The sequence below is a fragment of the Columba livia genome, chromosome 8 (genome assembly GCF_036013475.1).
Source record: "Columba livia isolate bColLiv1 breed racing homer chromosome 8, bColLiv1.pat.W.v2, whole genome shotgun sequence".
NCBI lineage: Eukaryota > Metazoa > Chordata > Aves > Columbiformes > Columbidae > Columba > Columba livia.
The window spans coordinates 18799908-18813751 of record NC_088609.1 but is presented as its reverse complement, the minus strand read 5'-3'; the positions used below and the strand labels follow the sequence as shown (position 1 = coordinate 18813751).

At 37.6% G+C, this 13844-nt stretch overlaps 1 protein-coding gene across 6 annotated transcripts in view; it reads right to left on the bottom strand.

The window, feature by feature from the left end:
* The window catches only part of NEK7 (NIMA related kinase 7), a 74658-nt gene that overhangs the window by 21038 nt on the left and 39776 nt on the right, over positions 1-13844 (bottom strand). For all 6 annotated transcript variants that reach the window (XM_065072401.1, XM_065072402.1, XM_021294019.2 and 3 more), the window contains exons 6-7: positions 9728-9836; positions 7371-7478 (exon numbers count right to left, since the gene is read on the bottom strand). In XM_065072401.1, coding sequence (XP_064928473.1) covers positions 7371-7478; positions 9728-9836 — 217 coding nt within the window. The remainder of the gene's footprint in view (positions 1-7370; positions 7479-9727; positions 9837-13844) is intronic.

The window sequence follows — 13844 nt, the reverse complement described above, 5'->3', positions numbered from 1 at the left end:
GAAAGGCCCAGCTCAGACTGGGAAACCCAGTCCCACCTCATCCCAGGTCAGGCTGCTGGTAACCCAGTATTTCAGCTGACCTCCTTCTTGGCAAACAAAACTGAAAACAATATCCCAAAGCAATACAAGCTGAGAAAATGCTTCTTTAACAGATACACAAGGACAGAGGTCCCATATTGTATCTTACAATAGATCTGGTCCCCTAAATATTTCAGGGGACACTTCCAGCCCTGGGAAAGCAGTGGGTGCCGCAGCCCCTTCTCACTGGTCTGAGGAATCACTACAGCTCTGAAGTGAGACTGTGAAAGATCAAGAGCTTAAAAGGAGAAAGGCTGGGGAAAGGCAACTCTAAACGATGGAGTACTGTAAAAACCATCTACTGTCATGGGATGTCCATATTCACCCACAGAAAGACAGTCTTTTCCCTGTGAAAGAATAGACACACAGATGGGATAACTGCAATACCAAAATAGCTACCAAAATATGCAGAAGCAACTCTTATTCTGATTTATCGAGAGCAATATTTTAATGGGTCTTCAATGACAGCCGTCTTAAAATTGGAAACTGTAATTAAACAACACTTGGCATAACACAGCTTTTCTATTTTTATTACCCTTACTGTCATACTTTCCCCTGCAATTTTTTTTTCCAAGGACTTGTGAGCTTGGACCACTCTGAAAGCTTGCAGCTGTATTTTGCATCCATTAACTAATGCACTGGTTCAGTATATTCAGATGCTTTGTTGTCAGAATTCATCTAACAGCAGAAACCAAGCTAACAGTGATCTGGTTCTTGGCTGGTTCCAGCAGTGGTGCCTTTGCTGCACTGAGACATTGCGCATGTAACTGGCAGCGAGTAATGTGCCAGAAAGAGGCTTCACAAAATCCACAGGGGGCAGCTGGAAACACAGAGGTTTGAAGGTTCACAGTTTACCAAAAGTGAAGGAAATTTTAACCAGTAGCTCTGGGAAGCAAACTGATACATTAGGGGTCTGATATAACTGTGAAAGATTGATGATAGCGAAAAGAAGAACAAACACTACCATTTTACAGCATTTAGCCTAGTGTAACACCTAAACTGCAAAACGACCTGAAGCCTCCAACAACCAACAAGTGAAAGGAACTGAAATTACAGTTACATTACTCACTGAATCACAAAACCAACCTGAAGATCTAGACATCATTACTACTTATAAAGTGTTTTTAACAGAACAAGACACAAAAGATTCATTATTCTGACATTCAGGAACTACCGAAGGCATTGCAGTGATTCTTTAAAATGCTGGGTAATGTCGGTACATAGCACTGCACTGCTGGCAAGCGACTACCAGATGTGATTATACATTATGCTTCCTTCCTAGATCATTTCTTTTTCTGTTAAGTGAAATACAGCATCACAATACTATAAAAACATGTGACTTTCTTTATTCCTCTGAAGACAGAGAGGTGGGATAATATAAGACAAAGACGTAACACATTAAGGTACCTATGTTTTAAGAACAAAATCTGTAACTTCAACATTCTGTCCACTGCTTTTGCACATTTTGGATAACTTGCAGGTCCTAACTGTTATCCTGAAAATGACCTGGGTCAAATAAACTGCTTCCTCAGAATCTGTTGCTGCTCTGGTACTCCCTCCCTTTAAAGATGCTGCAGGTCCCAAAAGCGTCATTTCTTTACACAAGTTTTGTGCTCTTGGGAGAGGCAGTGGACATAATGCAGATGGTGGTTATTAGGGAGCAGGAAGCTGGACCTGAAGGATCAGAGGCAAAGAAACCATCACAAAGAAGGGTGTCATGATATAAACAGTCCATCTTATTAGCTGCATCACCACATAACCAATGCTGCAGGTGCGTTAAAGAAGCGAACGTGTTCACTTGAAAACCGACAATGCTTTGAGGACTTGAATCAAATACAGTAACTAGCTCCAAGTACTACAAAGCATTATTAAGGCGGAAGAAAAGTCTGCCTGGTAAATGTTAATACTACTTATACACAACAATATAATGACTGATTCAGATGGCATTCAAAAGACTAGTTTTAAAAAAGATCATCTGATTATTAATGATATTCCATGCATTGGAATACATAACTATGCAACTCCAGGAAGGTGGCTAAAAATCACGTTAGTAACTCTTTAGATTTTCAAAGAATTCCACAACAAGTTTTCAGTTTAAAACAAAAATAAATAAAACCAAAAAGGCCCAATCTCTTTAAGTAATTGAAAGATATGGTTTGTGAATGACTTCACGTCCATGGGACCCCAGGGACTTTCATAATGCAAAATTCCACAACACATACAAGTGATTAACAAGATGAACAGTTGTTGCTGAAGACAAACTAAGTTACAAATAAGATGCAGTTATGGAACAGTGAGGGTAATCAACCACTGACATGACGAATTCTCCATAACTATATATATATATATATATTTTTTTTTTCAGTTATTTATTTTAATATACGTGTACAGGATTTCTAAGTCATAGGCCTGTCTACAACCACAGATATGGGACCCAAAATACTGCAGTTATCCAAAGAAATTCTGCAACTGAGCCTATATTATGCAAATAGTCTAACTGCAGAAATCAATCTATAAATATCTTGGGTCATTTTATAATGTAGCATAGTAACAGCACAATAATTTACCTTCAGCTTTCAAACTACTGTAACGGATCTCAGGGCTTTGTACATAAAATAAAAGCTGTTTTAATACAGCTTATTTGATGAATGCTATGAATCAGCTGCCCATTTCCTCGCTGGCCTTCACGTACCCAGAGGCTGCAGGTTCTCAGAAGGGTTTGGCTCAGAGTACGAAAGCGGAGTTTATTCCATTCAGAGCAAAACGGTGCTGCACACCACCGTCTCAGCACTGGCTTTGACACCCTCTGCTGGGTTAGAGATCCATATGCAAGAGGAAAGGAGAGTATCTGCACATGGTTTTACAAGGCATTTTATTCCCCACAACATGCATGAGTTTACAGTCAAATCCCTCATAACATAGCTCTGTGCTGAGGACAGCGGTACCATGGAAATCACAGAAGTTGTCAAACCACAGAAGAAACACCACAATTCAATAAAGATGATCCTTTGCTTTCACGCATTTTAAGAAGACTGAAGATTGGCTTCTTTGCCCTGCAAGAAGGTGTTTACATGATGGCAACAGTGTCTGCCTGGACAGCATACTATGCAGCCCTCTAGCACAGCCACACTGGAGAACTGAAGTGATTTTTCTCTTTTTAATTGAAATACTAAAATATGGACTAACCTTAAATCCACTGAATGGCTAACAAAGATTTAAAAAAATGCACATTTCCATGAGCTGGCCTCAGAGTTGCCACTTCAAAGAGCGTAAGGCCTGGCATTCAGCCATTAAAAAAACAGCCGCCAAAAAAACCCTAACACACAGTCATATGGAAAGGAATAAGAAGCCTTTCTTGGATCATGTTTCCCTTTCTAATATAAAGTCTTCTGAAACCAAGAAATGTTTTCAAGTTTATATTGGATCAACAATACTAAATGCCTCCATTTCCTTTGCATTTTTAGAAGAAAGATTTTCTATTTTCAAAATGGTATATACATACCACAACAGAAAATTCTACTGTTTTGATAAGGCTGTATAGAAAGAGTTGAGAACATTAACAAACCCTGTCCAGTGCAGTATTTTCATTTGTTTCAAATGGACCATCAGCAATTACTCTAATTAAATCTGTATTGTTATAATTAACAGTTAGAAGCTGTAGCTAATGAAAATTTTAGTACATTTCTTTATCTCTGAAAGCCTGAATCTAGTTTGCTACTGAAATTTTTATAAAGCCTGTAAACAAGTATAAATTGATACACATCGTATGTTTCTAATTCACTGGGTTTTGTGCACCAAAGGTTCACGGATTCATAAAAAGATACAACTTTGAAAGGAATTTCAGGAAAACCAGCATGAGAAACTGCATGAGAAATTAATTTTTAAAAAGTGGTCTCTGCTAGTGACATGAGAAATCTGAGTGTCACTTCCTTCACTGTCACCTAAAGTAACAGTTGAACAAAACCTTTTTCCGAGGCTGAATTTTGACATTAGGTCATAATTAAAAGGCAAATCGTGGAAAAAATATGAAAAAAAATGAGGAAAAATGAGGAAAAAATAAAACAAAAAACACCAACTCCTCTACCAAGGCACAGCCCCCAACATTAGAAACAAAGCTTCCATCCTCCTATTCCCCTCTCCCATCTCCCTGGATGACTCTTGTATTTGTAAGAGATGAGCTTTAAGGGGCTTGGGGGTTTTATATTGTTTTTAACTCTAGCTGAGTCTTCAGTTCCTTTGCAACCACTCCTCTGCCACGAGCCAAAATAACCCAGGGTTGATGCAGTTGGTTCCTCTTTAACTTCCCAATATCTACTTCAGAACACGTCTAGCTCTCCCACCTTCACAACTGACTTTTGCCTCCATCATGCGCTCCTACTCACAAATTAGAATCATAGAATCATAGAATGCTGGGATTGGAAGGGACCTCAACAGATAATCCAGTCCAATCCCCCTGCCGGAGCAGGAACACCTAGATGAGGCTACACAGGAAGGTGTCCAGGTGGGTTTTGAATGTCTCCAGAGAAGGAGATTCCACAACCTCCCTGGGCAGCCTGTTCCAGTGCTCTGTTACCCTCACTGAGAAGAAGTTTCTTCTAAAGTTTAAGTGGAACCTCTTATGTTCCAGCTTAAACCCATAACCCCTTGTCCTACCATTGTTTGTCACCGAGAAGAGCCTGGCTCCATCCTCATGACACTCACCCTTTGCATATTTGTAAACATTAATAAGGTCACCCCTCAGTCTCCTTTTCTCCAAACTAAAGATACCCAGCTCCCTCAGTCTTTCCTCATAAGGGAGGTGCTCCACTCCCTTAATCATCTTTGTTGCCCTACGCTGGACTCTCTCCCTGTGCTTTTTGACCTGAGGACCCCAGAAATGGACACAATATTCCAGGTGTGGTCTCACCAGGGCAGAGTAGAGAGGAAGGAGAACCTCTCTCGACCTACTAACCACCCCCCTTCTAATACAACCCAGGATGCCATTGGCCCTCTTGGCTACAAGGGCACAGTGCTGGCTCATGGTCATCCTGCTGTCCACCAGGATCCCCAGGTCCCTCTCCCCTACACTGCTCTCTAATGGATCATTCCCCAACTTATACTGGAACCTGGGGTTGTTCCTGCCCAGATGCAATACTCTACATTTGCCCTTGTTATATTTCATTAAATTTTCCCCTGCCCAGCTCTCTACCCTGTCCAGGTCTCGCTGGATGGCAGCACAGCTTTCTGGCATGTCAGCCACTCCTCCCAGCTTGGATTTACAGCTTCCTGCAGATATAGTCCAGGAGTAACTCCCTTGTCACACTGCTCGTTTACATCCTTCTGCCTCTTGCAGACAGCAACAGGACCCAACTACAACAAAATAAAATCTCCGCAGTGCTGCCAGGAACAGCCACTGTGCTACAACAGCAGTGTGAACAGCAGCACTTCATTTACTACACTGTGCCATGAACTAGTACCAGATCTTTAGGGCTGTATCTGAACTTCGATGTGGAACCCAAGCACATTTCCAGTCTGGTCTCACTGCTGCTCCTCTGTCCCCCTTTTTTATTAATGCAGGATTGCAAATCTGTGTCCAACTTCCACCTCAGTCCTACAAAGATCTCAGCAGTTACTCAGAGTTTTGACTATACCAGTATTGGTATGCACCAAACACGATAAAAACAGGAAGGCACAAAAGTGTGACCAAAGGCTTTCTGGAAGGCAGGGAAGTAAGGATTGTGTCAAAATTTCTAAAAAACCTTTTTTTGGCTGTTAACACAAGTATCGCCCACATCTCAAATGTGGTACAAACATGCTGAACATCAACACTCTCTTTTTCCACACTGTACTGATAACTGGGACTATCTGAATAAAGTTAAATTAAGGGATGAGGATAAATACAGCATATTTTAAACCAAGTAGTCTGATATTTCATAGTCTAATTAGAAACATCAACATCTGAGTGAACACAATTCTTTGTGTATCCTCCCATGGCCCTAAGGGAGGGATTGTAAGTATTACTTAACCATTCCTGGATTTCTTAGTTATCATCTTCCTTATCATGCACTCTTGTCATACATATAAAAATATCCAAATGTCTAGTTACAGAATTGTCACTGACATTTGTTAAAAGTTCTCACTGAGCAGCATTTCAGTTGATTGTACCTTACTGTATTCAAGCATCAGTAAGGTGCTCTGCCTGCCTCAATGCCCAATACAAGGAAAAGGAGACTATTCGGAACGCTGGCATCAATGGCCCTGCTCTTGAGGGGTCTAAAAGTTTGTTTGACACCCTTTGCAGTCAGTAAACAGGCGTGAATTCAGCAACCACTAAATGCGGGCATCTCAGCAGGGGAAAATAATTTTTCTTACCTAAAAAAACCTACATAACCATACTATAAACACTAATTCTCATATTTCTCTTTAAATCAGATGCTACTCTATTTAGAAGGTTTTTATCTTTTGGAGAAATCCTCTTAGATTCCGTCACTTGTCCATTCTCTACATTTAAACTTAAAGTATCTGCCAAACTTTTACTTTTTCTTCTTTAAAGGCTTCTTAATTATCCAAGTCTCCACATGATACTCAAGAGATGCAAATTATATGAAAATTTTGTTTGGAAAAATATAATACCATGTTATACTTTAGGTGCTAGCAAATAATAAATTGGGCATTTCAGAGATTTTTCTTTTTATTCTTAAAAAAATAAGTTTTCTTGGATATTTGTTCTTTGGTTAGGTTTTAAAGTATTTATGGTTCATAAATCCTAATTCTGATTTCTCCTCAGCTTACTTAGCTTATATTGAGAAACTCCATGTTAAACCAGGGAAGCTCGTCCATTATCTCTTTCAAAGCATATAACCAACAAGTCATCAGCGCTACCCATACAAGCGCACAGAATTACTAGATTCTCTCCAACACCAATTGAAGTTCAAATGAATTTTTAAAAAATGCATCCATATTATTCATCTTATTTTTTTTCCTAGTATTTCTAGAAAACACTAGTCATAAAGAGTTGTTTTCAGGCAGGAATATATATTGAGTGATTCAAAGGAAAAAACAAACTAACAAAAACCCACAAAATACACAAGCAGAAAACCCCCCACCCAAACCCCACTGATCTGTGCTGCTGAAAGTGACACCCCAGTGTTACAGCTTTTCTGTATTTGTCCATGGTGCTGATTTTTATTATTGTTATTTAAGAAACACTTCAGCTGGACCTAACCTTTTTCTCCCTCCTCTTGAGCAGGCACAGTATTACCACCATGTAAAAAAAAACCACCTCCCCAACACCTGTACCTCAGAAAGCTTACCTAAAGAATGTGCAGCTGTGGTTTTGGAGCTGAAAAATCGACCAAGTCCAAGGTCTCCAAGCTTTACTACCCCTGTAGCTGTAATGAACACATTGGCTGGCTTTATATCTAGGGGGGAGGAAAAAAAGGACATTTAAAAGTCACAATTAGGTTGCAAGAACAGCTACTGCTCCATTAATAATAGACCAAAAGAGGCTTTCATTTACAGCCAATATTGACAAAATTTGACTGCACTGTTCAGAACGAAACTCCAGGAATTTAAAATTAACTATTTTAATAGTATAAGCATCACTGAAGCAAAAAATTAAGAACCATGGAAAGTATTTTTAAAAAAAAAAAAACAACACCCAAACAAACAACAAAACCAAAAAACCTCTATACACAAAGAAGCATATACAGGCAGTTCATTATTACTTTATAAAAGAGCTTTCATTAGAACTAGGAAACCTCTCATTATGTCTTAAGTAACAGACCAAAACCATTTTTAAGAACTGTAAAACATTCTTCATGGCTTTTGCTGATCAGATTACCCATAGTGGCATGATGCTATTTATTTGAAATAGCTAAGTGATTCTCTTTAATAGCAGGCATTAAAAAAAGAGGCAAGTTTTACTCTGGAGAACTCATCAATAATCAAGTAGAAACAAAGAAAAATAATGATGTATACCCCAGACAGTTATTTTTCACAAGAAATAGTCAGTTTAAGTTTTAATCCAATCCTTTAGAGACAACAGTAAACATTTTTATTTTATGGTTTTAACAAGGTACCTACCCTCTTAGTCTTCTAAATAAACTGACCTGGTATTTGTTTGGCAAGCGTGTTCAGCTATTACTCAGCTCAAGAGCAACGCACTGTGGCTCTAAACTTAATATACTAATAAAATCACCTAACTTTGATAAGAGGGGATTACAGGTTGCTTAAGATACATGTACAGTGAAACAAATGGTTAATAACCCTTCAGACACGAGCATTTTCAGGTTTCAAATAAAAAGTTACAAAACTTTATAAGCTTTAGAGAAGAAGAGAGAGCAATTATGTTACACTGTTATCTGACCTAGTATTCAGGAGTTTGGATCACTCCTTGTGCAACAGTCCAACACAGATATCGGCTCAACTTAAAAATGGCTTTAATTGTCATTGGTTTTGGTGTGCAACCATCAAATTGTTAGGTTTGCCAGAAGCTTTGAAGGTAGCATTTCAGTTTAAGACATTTCAGTTCATTTTGGTTTTGAGCTGAAATACACTGAAATAAAGTTGTTTAGTCATAAAAGCATTAAATGACTATGGAAAGATTCTCTTATTTCATGTCTTTCTCTTTGTATAATTTGCACTTGCAGGTATCTGTACAAAAATGCACAAAGGGGGAAAAAAAAAAGGAAGATGACAAGAGAAGGCCATTTGCAGTGGCAATGGCATCCAAGTTGATCTGCTGAAGGGTGCAACATCTCTAGCTGCAAACGACAAAGCTCAGCAAAGATCGAGTGACTTGCTTTCAGGCAGGTATTCGCATCCCAGCAGAAGGAAGCCACCAAACTAAGACATGTAATTTCACCTGAACCCAGGGAAACAGCCCATATACATCTTGCAACTCATAGCCAGAGACATTTCCATGGCAAAAAGAAAAAAAGAAAAAAAGTTGTACATCCAAGAAGCAGCTATACTATGATCTGTTTTCTTTGACTCAGAGTTACAAGGCAAAATGAAGACAACATACAGAGGAGACAGCAGTGCAGAGGTTTAAAATGGGTAAAAGAGATTTAGTACCTGACATGGACAGCTGGCAACTACAGGGGCTGTTGGGACACAGTACTTGACACAGAAAATTGGAAATAGTGGAGAGGAGCAGAGCGGGGGGACAATGCTCATGGCTGCGCATAATCCAGCAGATAAGGGAGTGGGAGAAGGGCCTATATATCACCAGAAAACATTGCAGGAGTTAAGAAAAACAGGCGCAAGAGGTGAAAAGAATGGATGGGCAGCTGTGCAAGAATGCAAGTAACAATACTTGGGAGAGACAATGGTCAAATATAGAAGAATAAGAACAGGACAGAAAATAAGAGCCAATACAATGAACTGAACAAGCAGAGAGGTAGGAGGGTGTCCATCTCTTACAGAACTATCAATTGCTTTGAAAACCTGGTATCACAAGCCATTGCTGCAAACAAATGCCTGTCACAAATGTACAGCCACAAACTTCTATTACACTTTGCCGTTACTTGTAAAACATTACAGAAACATACATTGTGTCAGCCCTCAAAAAAACACTGATGTTATTTGGTGTCATTTGCATTGAACCAGCTTAATTCTCACATAGTAAAAGGTTTAATAAAGACAAATCATCTTTGATCCTAATTACCTCTATGCATAACCCGACGAGAATGCATATGTTCCAAGGCACTGCACAGCTGAACAAAGTACTTCCAAACTGTTCTTTCAGGAATCAACCTCTTCTGTTTCTTAAAATGCTTAAAGAAAAAAGGATGGACACTGACTATTAAAATTTAAAACTTGCATAAAATGACCAAAAAAAAAAAAAATACTTAAAGAAAATACTTATTTAAAAAACAAATACAAGAGGCTCACAACCTAATGAGAAAAGTTTAACAAAATTTCTTTGCACAGAAAGCTTTCATCTAAAATATTAATACACATATCAATGTATGTGTTTAAGTCAGTCAACACATAGAGCCACAAATGACATCAATGAAATAAAACTGCTGTCCCAAAGAAGGATTTACATGGTATTTAATCCTGCACTGAGGATTGTTAATGTGGTCAGAACAGTCTAGCACAGAGTAAGGGGCCACAGAATGAATAAAGGTCAGATATAAAGGTATGTGCTGCAGGACTTTTCACATGAAATACTTCCTTAAAACAACACTGGTTTCCATAGAATCATTTTCTAAATAGAAGAAAAAAAATAGTAGTGACACACAATCACAAAGATTGTGTACAAAGAGTCTATTAGATTAGCCTTAGAAACCTCTGCAATACATAAAATGGGATTAAAAGAACTGCAATTTCTGAAAATTTCAGAGTGATCTATTATAACTCCTGTTCGAATACTTCCCATCCTGTATAAACAACCATTACCAATCACTGGTAACAGTTCAGTGGCCTGTTAAAGCTCACGTGAAACATAATTATGCTCTGCTACACACATCTCCTTCACATATTATATTCAGACACCGGAATAACATGGTTCTCCAAAAATACATACTGAAAATCTGGAATTCAGCCAATGCCAAAACGTGCAAGTTTGATCATTAAGTATTTTGCAGCTAAAGGTAAGAGGACTGCAAAATCATTGCTTGTTTAGTCTCTTCTTTTAAAGATTCATATTTTGACAGATTTTAAAATTAAACACACAAAGAGAATACACGAACAGCATTAATACCAACAAAAGTTTAGATGTAAAGCGAAGTACTTAGGTGTATTTTAATAGCATGTGTACAGACACACACTTCACATTCATGCACATGCTAACAAAGTTATATAATGAACATTTACTACTCCGGAAGAATAAAAATATTTTCATATACTATGTTAAAATGCACAACTGAGAAGTTGACAGCTGCATCTACACATTACAGAGACATGCAGGAGCACGAGAACAATGTTTTTAAACCAGCTATGGCAAAATGCATCTGTCATACAAAGGATCACAACATTTCACCAAAATGGCTTTAGTTATAAGGATTATTTCAAAATGCATTTTCATTTAAATGAGGCAAAGCATATAAATTACTTCTTTAAATACAATTTTCTCTCAGTCTTGGACCGAATCCAAACAAACCCCGTGTATCTCTTCTCCCCATAGCTGGATTTGCATATCAGAGGATTGTTTGATGTCAACAGGAAGATGGAGACCAGGTTTCTTTTCATTTAAAAACAAATACACAATACATGTAAGTATGTGCACATGAAAGCATAGTCCCTTGATTTAAAATGCATTCTGAAATTATCATAATTATAACTAGGTACTTAAACATTCTGAAATATTATTTTTTCTTTAACTTGAACCAAAGCATAAACAGTGATGAAACACCATTCACAAAGTGTCTGAAATGGGAAGATTTTCCATTACAGCTTTCCATTCTGATGCACTTAAAGAACATCAGTGTACTTTCAAAGTATTTATGAACAAGTATTCTTTTAACATTTTACTTATTTGCCATCTATAACACTGTAGTTGATTGTACACTACAAAATCAGCTTCAGTTCTTACCGTGCAGGCATGCAATATAACAACAGTTAAGACATAGTCTCATTCTACTGAAGGCATTAATAATTTTGTGTGATAATAACTTCTCTTCCTGAAAGCATCAGTAATATTAATAACCCCGTAGAATTTATCCATCTAAAGAGGATGCAAAAGAGAGCTGCTAGATTTGCTAACAATGTTTGAACTAAACAAAGAAATGGGCACCATTTTCTCTTGCATAGCTTTAAAAGTAATCCAATATCTTTAAAATAAACAGACTGAGCATTGTTTTCTGTAGTAATTAATTACATTATCTTCTTCCATCAAAATACATATTTTCAATGTTTTCTTGGGCTGTTATCCATCAATAAAGTCTCCACAACGAAAAAGACTGATTTAGCAAAATTAGCTATTGAAACAAGTTGTGTGTTTCTAGGAAACAGTACAACAGACAGTGTTAATTCTGAAAAAAGTCAATGAGGAAAAGGAATTCCATTCCTGTTTAGAACCTTACCTTCTAACGAGGAATATAAGTTGATGGAAAACATGGTCAAACCTATTTTATGCTGAGCAGCATAATTTAATTCATCTAGTGCAAATTAACTATATTCAAAGTAGGATTATTTTCTTTCTCCTCCATTTTAAAACAGTCCACAATGCAAAATACAGTTCTAATGGTTGTGGAGTTTTCTCCCTTCCTAAAGGGAAGCCAAAATGCAGAAGACGATGCCAAAACAGCAGTTTTTAACCTCTATTGTAGCGGAGCATAGAAGCACCACAAGCAGTTAATACTGAAACTAATTCACTGCACAGTGCTGTAACATCTCAAACATCCCAAGGTCCACAGAATCAAGCTAAGTTAACACTGACACCTCCCACTGTACACCAGTTGCTGTTACCTGCCCAGAATTGACCTCAAAGGAATATAGCCTGACATACAGCTTTCTAAAGCACTGTCATCTTCAACATGTCACTGTTCTGCTTCTTCCACCCATCTGAGACTCAAAGGGCAGTCCTGATGTCCCTCAAACCACCAGCCTTCTGGGATGTGACATTAAAAAAACATAATACTGTCTGAGGTGAAAGATCAGCCTCAACATATCTGAAACTGGGCAAAAAGGGAACTGCTTATACGTGTGCATTAAAAATTCGGGCACAGTTGCAAACTATTGTTTTCTCAGGCAAATGGAGGATACCAGGCATGCTCAGGCAGCAGACTGTCTCCCAGCAAGAATTGTTTCAAAAGCCATATCTCTCTCTTTGAGAATGGAATCACAAAAAACTACTTCGAAGAGCTTTCACAATGTCAGTACAGATAGAACTGTAATTTAGTCATTTAACTTTTGTCATAGATTTGCTATTTATCTGCCTTAGAGAGCTCTAATGTAGGTGGGTTACATCACTGGTTCATCTTTTCATCCCTTTTAATGGAATGACTAAGCGGTTTTCTTATGAGAAAAACAGAACTCACCTGGTTTTCTCTAATAAATTACTAAAAGAAAAAGTATTCTCCAAATGTTTTCATCCTAGTAAAGTTGAATATAGCTGCCCTGTACCTAAATAGCATATGCCATTCAGTTTCTTGGATAGAGAAAAAAGTTTAAAGTCAATATAAAAGCATGGAATTATATTATACCGAGTTTCTAAAGATGATTCTTTAAAGGTCAAATCCCAAAAGCAAAAGTGACAGCAATTAGCAAATGGTCTTTTCTAGGTTTAAAAAGCACAATTCAGAGAATACTCTTAAAGGGAATATGCAGGACCATGCCTGGCTTTTATAAAACTCAGGATTTCCTACAGATGAGCAAAGCACAATGAGCATAGATGATTACAGTACAATTTGGGATGACTGCCTATGTCCCAGTAATGATGTTTGGAAAAAATATAGCATTCAGTTCTGACAGTGTCTGAGAGACTTTTAAGTTGTGATTTAGCCTGGTTTAGACTTCTTGAATAGGAAAAAAATAGAAATAAAATTTAAAATATTTTTAAAAACACCCAATGAGTGTTTTAAGAAGCAAACTGAACTATATAAACACAAGAGATTTATAAACATCTCTTGCAGAAAGATGAAACTGATCATTGAAATAATTTTGCACAGTCATTATAAAAAAAAAAAAAAAAAAAAAAATCTGTGAACCTGCCCAACAAGCCCACAATGACATATACCTGGATTTGTCACTGTGCATTCTCCAGGCTAGAGTTGTCTTCTGAAAGAGAAGATTTGGGGGAAAATAAAATGAGAACAACCATTTCCTTGTTTTAAACA